This window comes from Coffea eugenioides, chromosome 5, assembly GCF_003713205.1.
Source record: "Coffea eugenioides isolate CCC68of chromosome 5, Ceug_1.0, whole genome shotgun sequence".
Taxonomy (NCBI): domain Eukaryota; kingdom Viridiplantae; phylum Streptophyta; class Magnoliopsida; order Gentianales; family Rubiaceae; genus Coffea; species Coffea eugenioides.
The window spans coordinates 19,757,282-19,765,640 of record NC_040039.1 but is presented as its reverse complement, the minus strand read 5'-3'; the positions used below and the strand labels follow the sequence as shown (position 1 = coordinate 19,765,640).

The following is an 8,359-nucleotide window of genomic DNA, read 5'->3' as shown; positions in this document are numbered from 1 at the left end:
TACTTGACTGACTGCTCCTGTATGACTGTTTGAACAGTTATATGTTCTATGTATAAATGCTCTATGTGTATACATGCCTTATGTGGTGTTTACTTTTGGTTATTCGTTCATATTTATATGCCTATGCTTATATGCCTCTTTAACATTATATGTGTGCCTCGACTCTAGATTGACTTAAATTGATGGAGGGCACTCGTAGTGGACGAGGCTGTGGGCGGGGTATTAGGCAACCCACAACTGAAGGGGGTACTGGGAAAACCACGTCTGAACCAAACCCTGAACCTAGGATTGATCCTAATGTCCAAATAGCTGCTGCTATTTAGCAAATGACTGACTTGTTAGCCCACGTAGTGCAATACCAGGGCCAACATCTTGTCCAGCAACCTGGGAACCCTGGCAATCCCGTTGAAAGTGAGGATCGAGCCCTCGAGAGATTTCAAAAGTTCTCTTCACCAAAATTCCTGAGAGGGCCAGATTCGAACGTGGCCGAAAGGTGGTTGGAGAAAATGATAGACATCTTTGCTGCCCTACACTATTCAGAGGAAAGACAGGTTACTTTTGCTGTCTTCCAGTGGGAAGGGGCCGTCCGTTCTTGGTGGAACGTGATACGAATGAAGTGGGACCGGGAGCAAATACCAAGAACATGGGTGAACTTCATGTTGGAGTTCAACGCGAAATACTTTCCATCTCTAGTCCAAGAAAAGAAGGAGGATGAGTTCATTAGGCTCTATCAGGGGACTCAAACGGTGGCTGAGTACGAGAGCTAGTTTACTCGATTATCCAAGTTCGCCCCTGAACTCATTCTGATAAAGCAAAGGAGAGTTCGGCGTTTTATTCAGGGGCTAAATGTGAAAATTCAAAAGGATCTGACAGTAGCCTAGATCAATACCTTTAGTGAAGCCGTGGAGAAAGCTTTGCGAGTTGAAAATGCAAGGCTTCAAGTTAGGAACTTCCAGGTGAAAAAACAGGGATTTTCTGCGAGTAGTTCGACTCAAGGGGATAAAAGTAGCCCTCTCAAGTTTGGAAGGAGAGCCGGAGGAGGAAGGCTACAGGGAATGGCACGAAGAACTCCGCCAAGAGGTGGTCAAACTGGACGAAGCCAACAGAGAAGTGCCTCAAAGGGGAGCTCAGCCTCGGTTTCTCATGGTCCTTGTGGATTTTGTGGGAAACCAAACCACACCGAGGACAACTGTTGGAGGAAGGAAAGAAAATGCTTAAGCTGTGGGAGTACAGAACATCAAATAGCCAACTGTCCGATGTTACCTCGGGAGGCGAGAGTAACTACCCAATCATCGAAGGCCAACTCGGGGCAGTCCAAGGTGGAAGGGAAAAATCCGAAGGTGCCAACTCGGGTGTACTCCCTTGAGCCACATCAAGTTCCGGATTCCTTAGAGGTGGCGGAAGGTACGATTCCTGTCTTCCACCGTCTCGCTAGGATTTTGATAGACCCCGGTGCTACCCATTCCTTCGTTAACCCCGAATTCAGGTGTGGAATTGAGATACAACCTGTTAGCCTGCCTTATGATTTGGAAGTTAGTACTCCTACGAGGGATAAATGTTTGATCACTAGTATGATGTATGCAAACTGTGAAATCTGAGTAGGAGAGAGGAAGTTATTGGGGAATTTGATAAGCCTAGCTATAAAAGGGTATGACGTTATATTAGGTACGAACTGGTTAGCTAAATACGATCCACAACTTGACTGTAAGAGGAAAGTAATGGAATTTCATATACCGGGGGAGGCGACCTTAAGGCTAGATGTGAGAGGTAGCCTAGCCTCATCTGCATTGATTTCGGGTACTCGGGTTAGGAAACTACTGAGTAAAGGGGCACAACGGTTCCCAGCTTTTCTTATAAACACTTCCACTGACAAGTTGAAGGTAGAGGATGTACCAATAGTGGGTGAATATCCGGATGTATTCCCTGATGAATTAGTAACTTTACCTCCGGAGAGAGAGAGATAGAATTCATGATTGACCTGTTACCGGGGACGTCACCTATCTCTAAGACCCCCTATCGAATGGCACCTGCTGAACTCAAGGAATTGAAGTTGCAGTTGCAAGACCTATTGGAGCGAGGGTTTATTCGTGAGAGTGGATCTCCTTGGGGGGCACCTGTGCTATTTGTTAAGAAGAAGGATGGAACTTTGAGATTATGCATCGACTATCGGGGGTTAAACAATGTGACCATTAAGAAAAAATACCCACTACCCCATATCGATGAGTTGTTTGACCAGTTGCAAGGTGCAGTGGTTTTTTCAAAGTTAGACCTCCGACAGGGATATTATCAGTTGTTAATCCGGAAGGAAGAGGTACCAAAGACTGCCTTTAATTCTAGATATGGGCATTTCGAATTTGTCGTTATGCCCTTTGGATTAACTAATGCCCCTGCCGCCTTTGTGGATCTGATGCATCGGGTTTTCAAACTCTACCTGAACCGATTTGTCGTTGTGTTTATCGATGACATTTTGGTCTACTCAAAAACCCGAGAGGAACATGTACAACACTTGAAGTTAGTCTTACAAACCCTAAAAGATCACCAACTGTATGCCAAATTTAGTAAGTGTGAATTTTGGCAGGAGAAAATTTCTTTCTTGGGACATGTTGTGAGGACTCGCAAAATTTACTTATTTAAATTTCCTATTTCAAGCTTATTTAATTATTTATTTGGCCATTTACTCAGAATATTTTATTTTGACCTTTTATTACTCAATTACATAGAATAATAGCTCACATGTATTTTTAAAGTGACTCGTTTCAAAATTTAATTTTTGGAAGCTCGTTAAGTGAAAATAGCGAATACGCGTTTGGAGACAACAACCGATTTGAGAGTACTATGAGCTTGAAAAATTGGAGACTTATACGCTAGTCTTAAAATAGGTATTTTATGTTTAAGTACTCAATTATTAGTTAGTGATACTATCGTTATAAGAATTTCGTGAAAATTCCATTCTACCGCGCACAAATTGGAAGTACGCGTTTTTACATGCGCGATTTAATTGAGGGACTTTAGACCCTTATTTTTAGACCATTAAGAGTGAATAATAATAGTAGGAATACAAGTGCATTAGAGATTTAGTGCACAAGTGAAACAATCTCGAGAGGAATCGAGCACGAAACGCGCGCATACGCGCGGGAGAGAGAGTTGACTTTTGAACCAATTTAGAGCCACACATTTTAGCTTCTCTTGGAAGCTTCATTTGCAGCCAAACCCTCTCTCTCTCTTGCTCTAAGACAGCCCCCCATCCAAGGAGAAAAACAACCAAAGTTCTTCATTTTCCTTCATCAATCCTTGCTTCAAATCTTCACCAAATCACCTCAAAATTCACATACACTTTGCTAACCACTTGGAGATCACCTCAAGCTAGGAAAAGGGGCTTGCTCTCACGGTTTTTCTTGAGCTAAAAGGACCAAAATTTCTGCCTTGACCATCTAAGAAAGTAAGTGATGATCAACCTCTCAAATCTTGACTTATCGAAGTTATATTGCACTTATAATCTCATATATTCATGTGGGTAGCTTTATTTATGTTGGAAATTTGGCGTGTGGGCTCTATGAAATCCCACAATGGCTTGGTGGACTGATTTGATGATATATGATGCTATTTATGTTGGATTGTGCTTAATCTAGTGGAAATACGTTGGGTTGTGAAGGAAAACTCAAAAGGAGAGAGTTGACCAAAAGTGACAAATCTGCTCTTGTTATTGCCGTGACCCTTAGTGCATTTTTTTGTGGTTCAATTGACTTTTTTATGATGTATACATGTTGTGTGGGTTGTGTGGAAGGTTTCCACAAAAAATTACGTGATTTGGATGATTAAATGTTGAGTTTTCGAAAATTTGTCAAAGCTGGAAATGAGTCCCGTATTACTCTGGCAGTGTTTTTGTTTCAGTCATAACTTTTTACTCCGATGTCAAAATAGAGTGCCATCAGTGGCATTAGAAACTAGACACTTCCAGTTTTCCAATGGTATAAAATACATGTCCTGATTCCATCTGAGTGAACCATACCTATCGTTTGAACATGACTGCCTTGTTTCGCTGATCCACTGGAGTGCAGGTCATGAGCTGCAACTTGATACTCGAATATGGGCTAGTTGTGGACAGATTTTTAAAATGATTCATTCTGTGAACTTTTAGCCTTATGAATGTAGTTTCCAACGCCATCAACCTTGCTCAATTCCAAGTTGAATTGAGTGAGTTGTGGCCGAAGTTTGAAACTGATTCAGTGGTTGAAAACTCTCTTTTTGACTAGTAAATGCCTAAATCTTGATTGGGACTTGTTGTTTTGAAATTCTTGATGTTGATCACCTACCAAATGTATCTTGGATGTTTCTTAGACATTGTCTACACAAATTGATCGTGTTTGAGAGATTTTGTTGGCCAAACGTTTTGAACACGGAAAACGGAACCACAAGGCAGTTCTGACTTGGAAGTTCTTGGAGCTTTAATGATTTTGTTAACCGACTTCCCGTATGTATTTTTTAATGAAATTTGGCATAGGAATAGCCCTTATATGGTAGTATAATATACCAAATTTTGTGCCATTCCGAATCCATTTTGAAGCTCAAACAAAGTCCCGAAGTACGTGATTTAAACTTGGAATTTGCTTAACAGTTTCACTTTTGCAGCAAATTTGAGCTACCATATCTTGGTGCCCAAAACTCCAATTCTTGTTCCGCTTGTTGTGATGAAAACTTTGATTGTAACTCTAATTGAGTTCCAAATTTCAGAGGCTAGTTCACATTGTGTGAATTTTGCCGAATTTCCAAACTTTGCCAAAAATCAACCCAATTCTGTCTTGGCATTCCAAAACAGCCACTTTGAGCTAAATTTTGAATATCTTTCATTTGGAATCATGAAAAAGTGTCTTCTAGGAACTTTTAGTACTTTGGAAGAAGTTTCCAACGGTACCAAGTTTTCCAATTTTGAACTTGTGGAGAGTGAGATACGATTTTTCAAAGATTACTCGACAAATCAGAAATTTCAAAACTTAAAGGAAATTGAGGGTTTCGAACTCTCTATCTCCTTTGATATTGCTAGACCATTATTTACTTGATTTCAAAGATGAAAAAAAAAATAGATTTTGCTTGTGTTTTAAAATCCAATTTTTTTGAGTCTCGGTTTACGAGTAATTAAGGTTCATTTTCGTGAAATTTTGTTAGATTGTACAAGTGTACAATCTTCCTTGATAATTGGGGTTTATAAGTGATAGTTCATTATTAATTGGTCAGGCACTCAAGAGGGCCTCCAAGAGGATCCCACAGGAGACGCCTAATCAATCGCTTGTACTTGCTACTTGAATTACTCGGTGAGTGTCAAGTGTATGAGTACTTGATACATGCTTAACTGTTATTTATGATTGGAGATTTTGAAAATGGAGTCGAGTGTGTACTTTACCGCACTTGTTCTCATTTGAAATGAATGAAATGAAATGTATTCAATGAAATGAATGATTGAATGCTATTAAATGATTGAATGAAATAAAATGGTATGCTATGGCTGCATACGTCGCTGGAGTGAATCTCCTCGACTCACAAATGAACATGGGGGACGCCCAAATCTCACTGGCTAACCTTGGACTCGAGGCGGCATGAGCTTGGTCGGGCTCCTTGGTGAACCATGAGAAGATATAAGTTTGACCTATTGAGAGGTCTTGCTTGGCATACTCGAGCAGTATCGCCTCAAATAAACGACAGGCAGGCCCGATACAGGGGTATGTAAGGTGAAAGGGGACATGATAAGTGAAGTTCAATGGATTAAACCTACCCGGTTGACGGAGTGTCAACTAGTGGAGGTTCGTGATCGTGCAAGTGAAAAATAGCTCCTGAGAGCTCCTATATCCTTGAATTGTTTCTGTTTACTTTTCTCGCTAGAATTGATAATTATTGCAATATTATTGCTCCACTTGTAAATAGGGATTGTTACTTGAACAACATGCCTGCATGTGTGTTTTTGGCCTCACGAGCGTTTTGCTCACCCTATAGATTTATTTTCCTTAACAGGAAAGGATCTGGAATGGACCTCAGAGAAATCCCTTTCGAATGTACTTTTGTATTAGAATTTTTCAATATGCTTGGCTAGACTCTGGATTATTGTATATTTTTGAGAACTTGATGTTAGGATTGGATACTTGACGTATTTTGGAACTCGTGATGTATGTTTGAATGTTATTTATGGGAATGACCTCCCTTTCTTACTTATATCATCGTGATGGCTGGTATTTCATTAAGTTTGAACGAGAATTGTCTTGAGTCCTGGCGAGAGTTGGGCAGGCGTCCCGCGGATACCCTTTGGTTCGCCTTAGGGAGAAGTGGGGCTTCACAGTTGGTATCAGAGCGTTAGGTTAGAGATCTATATGGGTGACATATTAGAAACTCTACCTTTAAGATTTGAGATAGAATGACTAAGTCATACCTTAAGTGATATTTGGGCGAATTAGTGACTAAGTTAGGCATGCCCTAGGTGACATCCGAGCAAGCTAGTGATTAAGTTTCTAACCGAAAAGTGTGATTGTTTTGCAGGGATGGAAAATGGAATGGAGCCCCAGCAACTAACGGGAATGTCCATGTGAATGGTCATGTAGAGCCTCCTAGGCCTATTTACTACCGAGCTCTTGGTAGAAGGGCTTGCGTGCGTTACTCACTTGCCAATAGGTATCCCCGATGTTCGTGTAGGTTGACATTCGCCTACTCGAACCACCTCGTGCTAGCTTTGGACGACGAGCATCGTCAGTTGGTGAACACCAACTTGGATTTACAGGCAGAGGTAGATGATCTGAGGCAGATGGTTAGTGCTCAGGGAGAGAGGATTGCGGAGCTTGAGGAGGTTCTGGAGGGCGAGGTGGCTACTGCTGCGGTTACTCGTGAGGAGCTGCAGAGGACTAGATGGGGTGATGGATATTGTCTAGAGCTCAGATCAGGAGGAGGATCCTGAGAAGAAGATTCAACATGGTAGTCCTACCGTGGACTGGGTCCCTAGTGATTGACTCTTTTGACCCTTTTGACTGGTGTAGCTAGGATTAGCAGGGGTGATGCTAAGTGCTGAGGCTATTGTATTTTGCATGACTGTGTGGCTTACTTTTGAGGCACTTGCTTTTACTTTAGCATTTTGTGACTAAAAGTACTCTTGTGGCACTTAGGTGCTATATTTTTGTGATCTCCCCCATGACTTGCTAATTGTATGAACTTGAAATGTTAGTGAATATAAATTATTGTTATTTCCAATGTTTCTTAATTGGTTCTCGTTTTTGACTTTTTCTGGCATAATTGATTTGTTTCTTGCACTAGGCACGCCTAGGATAATGGAAGGACTAAGAAGTGGTCGAAGCCATGGGCGAGGGACTAGACAGGGCCAACCTCATGGGGATGACCAGGGATCGGCAACTGGACCGACCCATGGACAGGAAAATGCAGAGGAAAATCAAGTGGCTACTGCCATTAATAGGATGACTGATATCCTAGAACGTTTAGCAGAAAGACAAGGTCTTGGACCACTTAACCAAACCGGGGGACAGGATAGAGGAGAGGATAGAGCTTTAGAGAGGTTCTTAAAGTTTAACCCGCCTAAGTTTATTGGTGAACCCAATCCTGAGGTAGCGGAGAATTGGTTGGAGAGAATGACCAACATATTCGCCGCTCTAGACTATACTGAGGATAGGCGAGTGAATTTTGCTGCTTTTCAATTTGAGGGAGTGACTCGTGCTTGGTGGGATGTGGTAAGGGGAAAATGGAAGAGAGCCCAAATCCCTTGGACTTGGGAGAATTTCACGAGAGAGTTTAATTAGAAATTCCTTCCGCCTTTGATCCAAGAAAAGAGGGAGGATGAGTTCATCAAGTTGAAACAAGGGACCTTTAGTCTAGCGGAATATGAAGGGAAGTTTACTAAACTTTCCAAGTATGCCCCTGAATTGGTAACCAATGAGCGGAAACGGATAAGAAGGTTTGTACTGGGACTTAATGTGGAAATTCAGGAGGGCTTAACCGCAGCCCAAATCTCTACTTTTACTGAGGTGCTAGAGAAAACATAAAGGGTTGAGAGTGCTAGAATGCAAGTTAAGGACTTTCACAATAGGAAGAGAAACTTTTCCAGTCACACTTCTGGACAAGCTAGTAAGAGTGCACAACCTTCCAAAATGGGAAGAGGAATGGGAGGAACAAGGACTGCAGGAGCTTCTAAGGGAGCTTTATCCAGAGGAGGTCGTGGTGGGCCGGTTTAAGATAGGGGAGCGCCTTCTAGTGGATCGGCAGTGACCCCTCAAGTTACTTGTGGGTACTGTGGTAAACCCAACTACTCTGAGAATGACTGCTGGAGGAAGTCGGGGAAATGTCTGTTTTGTGAGAGTGCCGAACATCAACTCGC

General features: G+C 41.9%; 1 protein-coding gene across 1 annotated transcript; it reads left to right on the top strand.

Annotated features, from left to right (window-relative positions):
* The first annotated feature begins 326 nt into the window (after positions 1 to 326).
* Positions 327 to 1,598, top strand: LOC113771250. The gene is made up of 2 exons (XM_027315852.1): positions 327 to 754; positions 896 to 1,598. The coding sequence occupies exons 1-2, from the start codon at positions 327 to 329 to the stop codon at positions 1,596 to 1,598; spliced, it is 1,131 nt and encodes a 376-aa protein (XP_027171653.1).
* Positions 1,599 to 8,359: the final 6,761 nt, after the last annotated feature.

What these genes read in the sequence shown, in the direction of transcription:
- LOC113771250 (XM_027315852.1), top strand. Translation starts at nt 327, where the DNA reads ATGACTGACTTGTTAGCCCACGTAGTGCAATACCAGGGCCAACATCTT. An exon ending in GGGACTCAAACGGTGGCTGA is followed by an intron (nt 755 to 895) that starts GTACGAGAGCTA and finishes CAATACCTTTAG; the next exon opens with TGAAGCCGTGGAGAAAGCTT.